We start from the raw sequence: 12928 nt of genomic DNA on the forward strand, positions 1-12928 counted from the left end.
TTTCATTGATGTCGCCAATGCGTTTATTTGTCCTGAAAACAAAGACGGTGCAGCTCACCACGACCAAACTTGAATGCCAACATGTACGCTGTCGCTCTTTTAGAGAACAGTCTTCTCACTCACAAGTAATCCATCTGTACAAGAACTTTATCTCTCTGCCAAGAAAACCTTGAATATAAATAGTAAAAAGAAAGAAAACAATCCGGAACGTGAATTCTTAAGCCACTGAACGTACTTTGTGTCAAAAATAGCACATACTCACAACGGTAGAGTAACAGAGCATTCTGTAAAACAGAATATCTACCTTCAACATACTTTAAATGTAAAGTGCACAATGAGTGTCATCTGGAAAATGGAACCATATAGTCACTCTAACATACAGTACAATGTCCCTGCACATACAATACCTGTAAATGATGTTAAATCTTTGAATATCGTTACATTGTGACTACGACTAGAATATTAAAAAATATATATATATTTTTAAAAAACGTGACAAAATATCGGTTCATTCTGTGAAATTCTAGTTAAAAATAAACTATACAGTCACAGTTACGAATGTTAAAACTGGTCGGTGAGCATATTCGCGTTTATTATCCTACCAGAATAAAATCTCAAAACCAAACAACCCACTGGTTTGGATGTTGTGGCTGTTGGCACGTCATTTGAACTTTCAAGCAAAACACAAAAAGACGTTCCACTTGTGAAGCATCAAACAATTTCTAATTCTGTTTGTAACGACCTGTTTCCATTGTATCATAATTTTCCTGAACAGGGGCACCATAAGAAGGGAAAAGTGGCCAACGAACGTCAGGGGCCCTTGAAAATAGTATAAACATGAAGAGGACCAAAGTGAGATTATTATTTTTGTTTGTTTGTTTGTTACAGAGCCCCAACATCCCCGGGGCCACCCCTATTCCCGCAACATTATCTGGATGGACTTCTATTATGAAAAACAAACCCAAGATTTTTTACAACAGGGACCAGTTGAAGGTCGTATAGATTTTTCACAGAGATCAGTAACCATTCATCGGCAATAAGGGGGTTGCATTACAAAAACAAGGAAATAAAAGTCCCGCCCCCGCCTCCCCCCAATCTATCTGTGCTGGTCCGCGGACCGGAGGCAGGGGACCACGGACCTAAGCCACTCATTCACAGCTTCCTTTGCAACAGAGCCATTTAAATACCGATAGTAATACATGATAAGAGGTTCAAACCGGTCTGGAAAGGAAAAAAAAAATCTTCTTGAGAATATTGTGTTCAGTATTGTCACTGACTGGTGCTGGAGCAATTGAAAATGTCTCTTAGGCGTGTCGTCTTGTTGCTGAACTGTCTGGCTTAACCAGTCAGACAGTGTGAGGGAAAAGCATGCCAAGTGACAGACAGAACATCTGGCAGTTCATCTAGTTATGAAACTGTCAGTTAACCCTGCCTTGTGGTCAAACAATGGTGGAGCAAAACTGGATTAAAAAAAATTGTCTTTTGTGAGTTTCTCCTGTGAAAGTGAAATTAAAACATCGCCGATGTGTCGAAAGCACAAGTTAGCATCGTGGGACTCCGGTTTCCTGTCATGTTGCCAAAACACGCTTGGGTAATTAAAGACTGTAATTGCACAGAGGTGTGTGAATGTGAAGATGAATGTTTTCTCGAGGTGCCTGTCTACCTGTCTCGGGTGTACCTTGGTCCTTGTCCAAAGTCTGCTGAGATCAAATCCAATTACTTGCAGAGGGGCCCAGTCTGCCCACCAATAAGTATGCAGGTTTATAAATGACAAATAAGTGAATGTGTGTGTGTAAAAGTCCGACATTCAAAGTGAATCTGCAATTTAAAAAATGTTTGGGGTGTAAAATATGAACGCATTGGTAAATAACGAGGGCAGAGGACTCTGCTTTAGTCCGGCGCTTAGAGCAGCAGTTTAAAACTTAACCTCAGCGTTAAAAAGAAATAAAACTGAACGAGGCGTCCTTGCAAATTGCTTCACTTTGCCACATTCAAAATGGCTGCGGCGCCGACGTCATCATGACTGCGTTTATCTGTATATTGCAAATGTTGTCTTTTGATAACACTTGGCAGTCGGAATTTGCTTCGGGAATATAAACAAATATGTGGAGCAAAGTAAGCACTGTCTTGGAGGGCATTATTAATAAATGGTGGGTTGCCAACAAATGTGGCATGATCAATCTTTAAACCATTCATGATTATTGTATCAGAGTGTATTTGCGTGGTTCTTTCAACATCACATTTTCACACTCGTGCCATTCAGTTATGAATAATGATGACGTTGCATAATTCAATTTAGTTGCACAGGCAATAGTATGTGCGGGAGGTAATTCTCTGCAAACTGAATGGAATTTGTTTATATGTTATTGACGGTAAAGAAATATCTGCTAGGGTGCAAAACACCCACCTCCCATCCCAAAGAAAAAGAGAAAGAAAATAAACAATAATGCAGACCGAGACTTACAGTATTGTTATCGGGTCATTTTGACAAACTCTTGGAATGGACTAAATTACAAAACATACCGTACATTATGTTGTGATTGATCTCAACCGGTAGAAATATTCGTGAACTAGACCGTTTTAGCTCCTATTTGTGCACCCCTGATCAAACGGATTCCAACACAAAAGTATTAAAGGGCCTGTATCATGCGAAATCAACATTTGTTTATTAATTTTTTTTAGCTTCAAGCCATATTAAAATACAAAGACCACCACAGTGGTATTTTCCTCCATTCACCCAACTCTGAGCATTCCTGTTCATTCCTGCTATTGAAGCACTCGCTTCGCCCAGTCCAAGAAAACAACCGGGTCCTCAATTTTATACGTAATCATGAATTTTATCCGTATAAAATTGAGGGAGCGATCCCACATGCCACTCCTGCAGACTAAACACACGCCCACTTTCTCCAGCAGCCAGTGGAATGCCCGACAAGCATATCCGGGGAAGAGGCCCTATGATCAGCCACCTTGCCTCTTGTAGCTCCGGTGCTCCCAATTTTTTCTGAGTCCACTTCTGTGCACTCGCCCGCACATGCGAGTCCGACGAAGGCGCGCTCCGAGCGGCCTCTCTGGCCGAGGCGCCGGCCCCGCCGGCTGGACCTCTGTGGGATGCCCAAAGAGCTTATCTGAGAAATAGGCACTATGAGCGGCCTCCTCGCCAAATTTATTCCGATTTTCGTGGGCGGTGCGCGCAGCATCAGCCGCGGACGCATATACGAATTCATATATACGTCCGTGGCAGCGGGCAGCTTGAGGACAAGGTCGTGAAAGGGGCGTGGCATCCACACGGAGAGAGGCGGGGTTTTCGTGAGCCAGGCGCCTGACTTCCGAGTTTGAAAAATAGCAACCGAAATAAATTATAATTCTGAAGAATTTAGCTCGGCATTGTGCTAAAGATAAAATATAATCAAATATATGGCTTTAGATAACTGCGGAAGGCTTCAAATAGCATGATAAAGACCCTTTAAGCAATGCCTTTACTGAAGATACCAATGCTGTTGTTGTTGTTTGAATTGACGCAGTCATATTCATTGACTAATCTATGTATTGCTATGGTTGTGTTTTTCTAGCGTTGTAGAACTGCAGATACTCTCGTTGTACGTTCATACCTTCTGACCAGCAACCTCTCTGGCTGAGCCATCTCTGTTCTCCGCATTACTGGAACCCGTTGCCCTCTGAGTTCGTGACTTTGTCAGGAGAGCTTGATTCGAGGTCTCCTTTTCTTTCTCAAACGGTTTGGGTTTTGATTCCTCGTTCCCGTTCCGCCCTTCTTTCCCTTTGGAATCTCGATTTAATGTCTTTCGCATTCCACTGTCTTTACTTTTCACATCCTCCTTATCCCTCATTTTCACTTTCCTCTCAAGTCCCTGGCTTTCTTTGCTTGAGGTGTGCTTGTTTTTGTTGTCAAACAAAGCAACATACGCACTGTAGTCTATGAATATAGGACTGGTGGCATCCTGATTAGATTTATTGCTTTGGTCGTCCTCGGGATTCTGCTGATCTGCTGTTCTGTGACCGGAGTGCGTCACTCTTTCAATGACGTGCTCTTTGCCTGGCGAGCCGCAGGATTCAACATGGTCCTCCGAGGTTGTGGAGCGATTGGAGGCTTCTTTTGAGCGATACCCATCACTTATGTCTGACGTAGGCGTTCGAAGGTCCGGAGAGAGCGCGGGTGGAGGTAAACTTGGAGGGAAGTCGTCAGAAGTGCGTCTGTCAGACGCGGTTGACCGCAATTGTCTCTCTGCTGATTGGACGGCTTTCTCGGGTTGGCGAGCGACTGTTTTTTCTTTTGGAGATTGCGGGCCGTCTTGTGAGACTCTTCGGGTGTTCTTCTTTGGCGAATTTGTGGTAGTCTCACTAACTCGTGCCGATGTGTCATCTACGCCATCGCTGGGCAGCCCGACCGTAGCAGCTTGAATTCGCTCCCACATAGTCAATGGGGAACTCTGACCGTAAGTGATTCTTTGTGGTTTGTTTTCTTTGATGTGGTACGTTTTCATTTCCGATTGGGTTTCATTCAGGGTTTGGGGAGATTTAGGATCAGTGAGCTGTCTCGACGTAGCCTTGCTTTCAGTCTTGACAAGGTTGTCCGGTGGTTTTGAACTTCCGTCACAGTCGACTGGCCTCACGGTTTTGATGTCACCTGAAGTGATTTTTTTGTCTCTATTTGGTGCTAAAGTAGCCGAGGCATCCGACTGGATTTGTTTTGTGTTCCGGGAGCCCCCCGGAGTTCGTCCCTTTCCATCATGTAGTCCAACGGATTCATTATTTTGACTGTCTGCAGCGCTTTCCTTTTGTTTATTCTGTTGATTTTTCTGGAAGGCGTCACTTGTTCTGTCGTCTTTCTGCACTCCCGTTTTTCTGTTGATAATGTCGTGCGTTTTATGGACAGTCTCTTGCGTGTTTTCCCCAGTGGACTTGTGGCTGGCGAGTCTATCTGCGGTCGGGCTGTTCAACTTCTTATGAGTGCTCATATTTGGCGTGCCCAGGCCATTAGTGATGCTCCTATCTTTGGTGGCTGAATGGACAGTGTGAGGTTTCAGAGTTGGATGATTTGGGCTTGAAGGTGAGGAAGGGGACAGGTGGGAGGTGTCATGAGTGTGACTATCCGGGGAACTTTTAGAGGTGCTACATGGCTGTGTATGATTAGCTCGCGTGAGATGCGGTGTTGTTTTCGTTTCGGTGTATTCTGTTCCCAGGTTTGAGTCACCGGTACTTGGCAGGTTAGAGACTTGTTTAGCAGGAGATGAACTCGTCTCCGTTTGTGGTGCTATTCTGGGCTTTTGTTCCGAGGCGTGCTCGAGATTACCGGTGCTGCTTCGACTAATGTGGTTGATGTTGCCGGACAAGGACGACATGCGTTTTGTGATCTGACCTTCATTTTGACCGGTTGGTGAGACTGTGTGAATAGTCTGCTCAAATCTAGAGGTCACTGGGTGTTGCTCAACTTTCTCAGCTTTTGTATTGGTGGAGTCCACTCGCTGCAACCTGTCATAGATAGATTCTGGAGGCTTGATCCGATCTTGTGATGGTGAAGGCTTTGTCTTGTCCTCAATCGCAGAACTAATCTCTTTCGGCTTTGCGACCTCTGGCGGGGGTTCTTTCGGCATGGTCAGAGGGTTTGTGAACCGAATGGCTTGACTGGTTTCAAACCTCTCGGAGCGTTGCAGATGCACTTGAGTCGGCTTGCTCGTATCCATGATGTTTATGAAACCAATGACATCACTGGGAGGGTCGGGTTCTGGCCAGGTGGGCAAGTAAGGGATCAAGTTTGCCTTCTCTAGATTGACCAGTCCAGGATGGGTGCAGTCCTCTTCTGGCACAAGTTCTTTACTTCCTCTTCCTCGCTTTCTCTTCTTACTATCTGGGACCTCCGGTGTCTGGGACTCTTTGGGGGCGTCTTGTTCAGCAGAGGTAGAGTTAGCACTCTCTCCAATAAGTAAGGCGTACTTGGGGTTGTACAATTTCCTTGTTATAGCCGCAGAAGGAAGGACTACGGGGGTTATCTGCGGAAGGGGCTCGCGCTCAGGCTCGGGTTCCATGGTGACTTGTTGCAGATCAACAAATATCGAGCTCGCGTAAAGGTGGCGAAAGAGATGATCAAAGGCCTCCACTGCCTGCCCGGTAACCACGGTGACAAGATTTTTGTCCAGTCGTGAGGACGTCCAGGTGAAACTGCGGATCATTCAGAAAACACCAACATTTACATCACAAAAAAATCGGATGATGGCTGACTACAAAAACTAAAACTATGACAAAGTGACGTGCTGACAATGAGATGAATGGATGTTAACAACGGGACCAAATACTACACCTGCCGAGATGGAAAAGGTTTAACTTGGTGTCAATGTGGAGGAAATTGCATTGAAATACCACTTTCATTGTTGCCGTGTCACTCCTGAAGCACTGACCTAAAAGACCCGGACACGGCTTTGTCTCCATCGATGAACATGAATCTGTGTCCCAGTCGACCTTTCACCTTGGTGCAGGAACGAGTGTAGAACTCCATTCCCTCTGTGCAGCGTACCCGAAGGTGCTATAAGATACAGTATAAACACACGCACACGTATATTTAGATGTGAATTATTGGTCATGTGCTCTATGTTAGTCAAACAAGGACAGTAACCGAAGCTTTTGCCATACTGAAGTCCCTGTAAATTAAAAATTAAATGACACAGGACAGAGAAGAGCGTTGTGAGCAAGCCTGCCAAGTTTGAAAGAATAAAACCCAAAAAATCGACAAGTACAGTATAAAAAAATAGGATGCTTCATAATATCCTCCTCCCAGCTTTACTGGTGTGTCCACTGAACGTTCTGAAAACACACCCTGCTCAATCTTCATCTCCCAATCAAATACATCTGTCGTTACAGTATGTGCTCAAATTGCGATCCACACGTTGAGTGACATGTGCCGCCGCTGTGTTGAATGAACAGTTAATGTTCCCTGAAGTGTCTGTTCCGTGGACCCACACGACGAGACAAGACCTCGCACGAGAGATTGGACGAGCGCGTTGCCGCTTCTCTTTTGCTAACGAGCGCATCAGTTCGCAATCCAGCGAACGTAATAGTTCGTTTTCCCCGAGGGCCGATTATTATGACAGAAAATGTCATAAATAAGAGTGATCAAACATCCTCTTTTGCCCGCACTTTTTTCCACCCTATCCGGCCGTCCGCAGGCGTTTTCCAAATTCATGAAACTGTCCCGCTTTAATATTTTTTCACGGGATCAATAATCATGTGTTTAATTCGACCGACGTTTTGCGCGACCAATGACGGGAGGATCGTGAGTTGATCGTCTGCGGCTGACTGAGAATACTGGAATCACTCACTTCCTTTAACATTTGTGTGACAATAAATGCTGGAAGAAGCGTGGCCTGAGGCGCAGTTGCGATGCAACTTTTATGACACCTTGCTCACTCATCATCGGTTAAGAGCGTTTATAGAGAAGTTTATTGTTTTAATAGTAATATCACAATGGTTAATAATAATGGGTTTTCCGCACTATCAGGCTCTTTACGCTGTCACTTAAATGCTTTTACAGCTTCAATATTGTTACCATAAGGTTTTATGCGTTTGTATTTTCCTTCTCCTTCAAATGATACATACCTTGAGATGTCCTGCGTGCATGTTAGCCCGCTGACACATTGACAGGAAATGAGGTAATGACGTGCTCTCCAACAGGATGTAGATAGCAACCTTCCTCCGAAAACCAGCATCGAGCAAATCTCTGAAGATGTCCACATCGGTGAAGACATCCATTACGACAGCAATCACCTGAAGAAACACACGCGCTCAAAGTAGATTAGCATCATTGATCACTTATGGAAACGTTCATGCAGGAGATCGGCATTCGCTACGCCTATGTTTGCACAATGTTTGAAACGAATGGGATTCCAGCGGTTCCGCAGGTTTTACTTTAACTCAAGCGAGTGAAAACAGCAGTGAAGGGGTTTATAGCTTGCCGTCGACATCATTTGTATTTGCCATCACTTCTGAAAACGCCTTAAGGGTGTTCCAGGCGTGCTACGTTATAGCATCTCACAACTGTTAGTCACACTCTTCCCTAATGCGCGCTCATGCAAATATTACAAATACACCGCATGAAGGCACATTTAGTGTAAGGAAATTCCTGGGTGATTCTCAACTGGTGTGGCAGGAGGCAAACGTTGGTGGCGGACCCATTAGAGGTGGCTTGTGAAGAAGTAGAACTCGTTTCATGGTACGGGAACACAATACTTTTAGTTTACCAACAGCGTGCAACAAACTAGTTTTCTGGCTGACATATGAATATTTACAATAAGGCACATACATGCACAATAAGGCATACACTGTTTTCAGTGTATGGGCTGGAAGTGTTGGCCATATGAAAATGAATTTCATGTGAGATTTAGTGTAATTCTGTATTGCGTGAGAGGCTACAGCGCGTTCTGCCTTGTATAAAAATGGGGTATGCCTTAAGAATGGGTCTCAGTTGTAAACCGAGGACCGCCTGGAGAGTCTTTATTATCAACAATTTTTATTTGACAGGCTGGGGTCATAAACGCTGGGTATAACTGCACACGTATTCATATTTGAGACGCGTATGTGCCATGTCAAGTTCCGACACAAAACATATTAGGTAAACAGAAGAAAGAAATCAGTGCCGAGTTATGAGTGACATTTTATGGCCATATTTGGTGATCATTCGTTAATTTTGGGACATGCCATTGTCAGAAGCTGCTCTGAATCCGAAACACACTTTGAACACGTGAGCATGTCATGATGTTTAAAATACGATAAGACGCATCTTTTCAAACCGTTTTTCCCCCAATTGTTTTTCACTTATATAAAGAGTCGGCAGCAATAAGGAATGCGGAACCGAGGGTAACTGCTGTAGATATCGCTGATTAAACATGTTGCACTTTACACTGTCTCACCGAGTTACTCGAGTCTGGACTCTGATCTCAAACTGACAGCAGTCGACAACATGACTGCTTCATGTTTAGTATTGCAAATGAAAGATAGTAAATACACCATAGTCGAACCCTTGCCTGTTCAAGTCGCCGGCCTGTGGAGTTTGGTTATTTGTAACCCCCATGATTAAGTTTGGGCTGGTTCACTTGTTTGCTGTAACTGTGGATGATGTGGAGCCGGTGCTCATCACGTTGAAGGTCAGACTGCTTTGAACAATCTTTTGTCGGTGGCCAATGTCAAGTTATGAATATTTTTTTCATTGTGAGAGGAAGGATTTTTGAGATCATATGGGCTGAAATGGCAGTGGAAGTGCTTTACCATTTCAGGCATGGTTTTGGCCTTTTGTTACATCCAAGATCCGAGAGCGGCTGCGGTTAGCGGTCATACCTGTTTGTTATTTGCAACCCTCTCCCAGCTGCAATTTCGAGGTTGTCTGACAAAAGAATGGCCGAGGTAGCTCACATCAAGTTCCCTGGCAGCGCTCTAATACAGTCGTTGGTTTTTCACACACAGTCATCAAACTTTCAAGACAGATTCCTTTTAGAGCATGTCCAATAAATTATACCGCACATGTTTAATGGGGCATTATTAATTAAAGAAGGTGGTGTTATAGACAGAGGTGGCAAAAGTTATTACACGCTGTACACAAAGTAAAAATACAGATACTTGTGTAAAAGTATGAGATTCAACTCCTGTACTTAAAAAAAAGTTTGTTACAAGTAAGACAGAAGTTTCAAACTTGCTTTGTTGTTTTCAAATGGTGGGAGTAGGTAAAAAGTCGTCAGAAACATACTCTAAAATCAACTTTAGGACACTTATGAAGTATTTTTTTAGCTCCTACCAGCTTCACCTTGTTGCAACATGACACTGCATAGTTCTGTATATTGTTACCATAACATTTCCATTTTTAAACGTAAAGTTAAACAAAAGCGCCGTGAAGTTTGCTCAGAAAACGGTCATGTTAAGTGCATGCAAATTGCGCTGTACAAGATGACCAGTTATCGCACCTTTTGCGCATGAGCGATCATCCTTCGGACAATCTCCTTGATGTGGGTCTGCCCCTCCAGCGGCGGTTGCGTGTACACGGTGGTGCGCGTCACCCCGCGGTAAGCATCAGTGTGCGGCCAGCCCAAGTCCATCTGCGGGATGGACATGTCCGACAACTCCGGCCAGTAGTGCACCGACAGCGGGGGCTCGTTTTCATCGGCATCCTCCGGGAAGAGCTCCGAACCGGGGTCATACGGTTCCACCGTCTTCGTGAGAGTTTCCAGCTCCAGGTCCGAAAGGAAGCTCCGCATTTGGCGTTCCTCCACGAACTTGAGGAACGCGTCGCGACCTTCGCGGAGCAAAACCTCCAGGGCGAGCCTCTGGTCCTCGCTGTACAAGAACTCCGGCTTAGACTCGTTTGTCCGCGGGTTCACGTGGTTATCGTCCAGGCACTGAATTTGAGACAGAGCCATAATGAAACTCAAGATATTCGGAAAGATCAAAAACAAAACGTAAGCTGCCAACAAGTCGACGAGACCACTTTAGTGAACTCCGGTATCCTGCTGGCTGCGGGGAGAGTTGTCGTTTGAATAATAACAGCGGGACAGTATACCTCCCGGCTGGCTGAAAAAGACTCCTAACACTCGGATGTAATCGTAAAGAACTGCCATGTTACATTAGGAGCTTCCCATTGCCTGGAGAGTCATCTCATGATGCAGAGGACTCGGGACCCGACCGGCCGGCGATCGAGCGCGTGGGTGACGCCTCTTCCGGAGGCACCGCCCGACAGGTGTGAGTCTGGCAGCGAAACGGACACACCTTTCGCCACGTGACCCACAGCGATTTTCAGCACTGGGTGTGCGCTCTATGGGGAAAAGGATTGTATTAGAGGAGGAACTGAGTTACAAAGGCACCCAACCCCTTTAAAACATTCATTAAATCATTAGTGGCCCTTCTGAAAACTACCAGTAGAAGCCTCCGGCACTGTTATTATACCCGTTCTGCCAAGAATCACCCTTGCTGCGCGAGCATGGGAACGTCAGAGAAAAATCCAAGTGAAGCATACCAGCATATGGCAACGTGTACCATATTGTTTCACAAAAAAATTGAAGGGGAAGTCAAGTCATTTTTTTTCTTTACAGTTTGTTCTACGCGCCCCACTCGTGTAAACACAACATCCTGGTTTATATTTGCGGAATATGAATTGAGCAGCAAAATCTGCCCATTGTTATCCATCGGTGGCGGTGGGGGGCATCTTGCTGTCAAGTGAAAAAAACGCTGAATGATATCAATGCGCACAGTGTGGAGACTTCTGCCACAAGATTTCACAACGGGCCGAGTTTAGCATTGTTTAATCACAATATGGATCACTGGCTGCCAATGATGTCATTTTGGGGTGAGTAGTTTCCACTCTCAGTGTGACATTTCCATTAAACGTGTGTTTAAATCCCTAAAGTCACGTTCATGCGGCCCCCAAAAAATGTGGTGTGGCTGAGATATTACTTGTACACTTGTGTTGCCAGACCCAAGTGAAGGTACGGTGGCCCCCTGAAGGGAGAAAAGAAGTTTGATTTTGCTCCGAGCTCCATTAAATTAAGCTGTAATTATGTATTCTCATGAATCAAATCTGCATTTCAGCTGTCACATTGCTAGACTGTAGTTAGCAGTAACAATGTTGACTACTTTCTGTCGGTTTGAAAATGTTTTGCAGGTAGGCAATTGTTTTCCTCAGGAGCTGGCAACCCACATTTTGCCACAGCTGGCTGCATGTTTGAGCTTCTAATCAAGAGTGAGCGAGAACAAAACAAGCCATCATGAGTTAAAAAAAGAAACCGTGCTTTTTTTTTTCTCCAGCTTGAAACGTCCTTGAGTAAGTTCAAAAGAGGCAAGACCAAATGCAGCTGACTTGATTATCACGAGTGTGTTTTGCTTCTTCATGCAATTCAAAGTCATAAGACAGTGAGGAGCAGTAGAATCAGTGGTCGGCATGTGATCCTATATCACTCTGTGTTTGTGCGTCTTTCTACACAAAATGTGGATCATGCAATTTCATCGTTAAAATCAACATACACTTTTGTGGCCCCTTAGACGCCCAGTAGGCCGACAAGAGATGTAGCAAATCTCAGGGGGCTGAAAATTTGCTCGGTTGGGAGCCCGGCATCAAATTAGGCCTGATGATCGGCTTGTATGCCCTGCTTCAGCTATGTGGTAGTGCAGAAGCAACCTTTCCATTTCCCCTGCTTTCATCGGATTCTACAGCTCACGAAACAGCTCTTATTAAATAGTGCTAAACTGCCAATCTCACCTTTGATTTATTGTTTGAGCATGACGTGCATTGCCAGCAGGTAATAGTCCTGTCAGTAGACTGCTCGAGGCGACAAGTCACTCCAGCTAGTTTCATGCTTTTTGTTGCATTTGGCTTCACATTCCAGGAATTATCATTGACTTCTCAGCTTTGACACTTTCCCATCTCCCGCCTGCCACTTTGTTACTGTCACCTATTGTTGATCTATTGCTTCCCCTCCCTGCGTTCCTTTCTTTTTTATTTCTCTTCCACATTAGTTTCTCTTTCATTGCAACCCCATTTAACTCCATATATGCCTTTACATTTTTCCCTGTGTAACCAGGTTCTTCTGTGTGTTGTCGTGGTGATGTCAGCAATGAAGCACTATTCACCGTTTCCCGTCTCGTGTGTGACACAAATATGACACGCAGAAAGAGTGTTTTATTGTCTCTCGTGCTTTCAAGTGACTCGGCAAAATTCATTTGCAAGCGCAAATGAATTTGAAGTCGCAGCTATTTTTGGAAGACCTTTTGACTCTTAAATGCATCCAAACTCCAAATGAGGTGTGCAGGAACACTTGAAGAACATCATAATTAGAGTGTAGTGTAAGTAAATCGCAAACAAAGAGAAAATGCAGCCGAAGGGAATTTCCGCATGTGACCTGGTTTTCTACTCCAGTTGAAATCTGACATCCTGGTGAGAGAA

At 44.6% G+C, this 12928-nt stretch overlaps 2 protein-coding genes across 2 annotated transcripts in view; one reads left to right on the forward strand and one right to left on the reverse strand.

Moving 5' to 3' along the window:
• On the reverse strand, positions 1 to 10717 carry LOC147192498 (uncharacterized). The gene is made up of 5 exons (XM_086132120.1): positions 9960 to 10717; positions 7606 to 7773; positions 6411 to 6535; positions 3609 to 6174; positions 1 to 3101 (listed from the first exon to the last, which is right to left on the reverse strand). Exons 1-5 carry the CDS (start codon positions 10410 to 10412, stop codon positions 2886 to 2888), a joined length of 3528 nt encoding a protein of 1175 aa, XP_085988246.1. The 5' UTR covers positions 10413 to 10717; the 3' UTR covers positions 1 to 2885.
• Positions 8946 to 12928, forward strand: part of epn2 (epsin 2) — a 35263-nt gene continuing 31280 nt past the window's right edge. Inside the window, exon 1 of the mRNA XM_086132125.1 lies at positions 8946 to 9149. The gene's annotated coding sequence lies outside the window, so the exon portion shown is untranslated. The remainder of the gene's footprint in view (positions 9150 to 12928) is intronic.

Source organism: Hippocampus guttulatus, chromosome 16 (genome assembly GCF_054856545.1).
Source record: "Hippocampus guttulatus isolate MCC_2025c chromosome 16, RoL_Hgut_1.0, whole genome shotgun sequence".
Lineage (NCBI taxonomy): Eukaryota > Metazoa > Chordata > Actinopteri > Syngnathiformes > Syngnathidae > Hippocampus > Hippocampus guttulatus.

Coding starts and splice junctions, on each gene's coding strand:
- LOC147192498 (XM_086132120.1), bottom strand. CDS start 10,412: ATGGCTCTGTCTCAAATTCAGTGCCTGGACGATAACCACGTGAACCCG. Junction 7,774..9,959: donor TGATCGCTCATGCGCAAAAG/GTGCGATAACTG, acceptor GTGTTTCTTCAG/GTGATTGCTGTCGTAATGGA. Junction 6,536..7,605: donor TGCACGCAGGACATCTCAAG/GTATGTATCATT, acceptor TGTATCTTATAG/CACCTTCGGGTACGCTGCAC.